The 647-nt window shown below is 52.6% G+C and overlaps 1 protein-coding gene across 1 annotated transcript in view; it reads right to left on the reverse strand.

The window, feature by feature from the left end:
- Window positions 1-393, reverse strand: part of LOC104277496 (GON-4-like protein) — a gene marked incomplete at its 3' end in the record, with an annotated part of 4,828 nt that extends 4,435 nt beyond the window's left edge. Inside the window, exon 1 of the mRNA XM_009874139.1 lies at window positions 366-393. Coding sequence (XP_009872441.1) covers window positions 366-393 — 28 coding nt within the window. The remainder of the gene's footprint in view (window positions 1-365) is intronic.
- Between the last annotated feature and the right edge of the window lie 254 nt (window positions 394-647).

Consider the following 647-nt stretch of genomic DNA (forward strand, 5'->3'; position numbering starts at 1 on the left):
GGATCACAGCTGCCGGGACTCGAGGTGTTTCCCAAGCGGCGCTGCCTTGCTGACGCAAGGAAACGAAGAATCATTAACTTCCCCGAAGGAAAGTGGGGTTTTTATCATCCAAATTGCAGAGATCAGCTCCAGCAGGTTTGAGCTTGGACACCTACAGCTTCTTTAGCCACTGAATTTATGGAGCACAGGATGAAAACTTTGACAAAAATGCTGCACCTGAACAACCTCTGCCCGCAGCGTACACGGCTCCAGAGTTCTGCGTTCACCACTTCAAGTCTCAGGGCTGTGCCTTGCCCAAAGCTTACCCAACGGAACAAACAGCCCCAAATCCTCATTTTCCTCGTCAGGCTGCTGGGGCCACTCACCTGCTCTGGTGTTCTTCAGCGGCTTCATCACGGTAGGATTTCTAAGAGCCGGCTGCAAAGAACTTCTCACCGGGGAGCCCTGCGCTGCGGGTTGGCTTTCGGTCAGACACGGATCTCTCTGTGAATTCACTTCTGACTCTGTGCACGGCTTCGGTGCTTTCCCTGCAGAACAGAATACGCCGAGTTGTAGTCAGATACACCCCGTGGGCACAGCTGAGCAAGTTAAGAAGCGGCTGCGATTACAGAAATCTTATGGTGACCCATTCAAACCTGTGAAGTCAC

The sequence above is a fragment of the Apaloderma vittatum genome, unplaced genomic scaffold (assembly GCF_000703405.1).
Source record: "Apaloderma vittatum isolate BGI_N311 unplaced genomic scaffold, ASM70340v1 scaffold39587, whole genome shotgun sequence".
Classification (NCBI taxonomy): Eukaryota; Metazoa; Chordata; class Aves; order Trogoniformes; family Trogonidae; genus Apaloderma; species Apaloderma vittatum.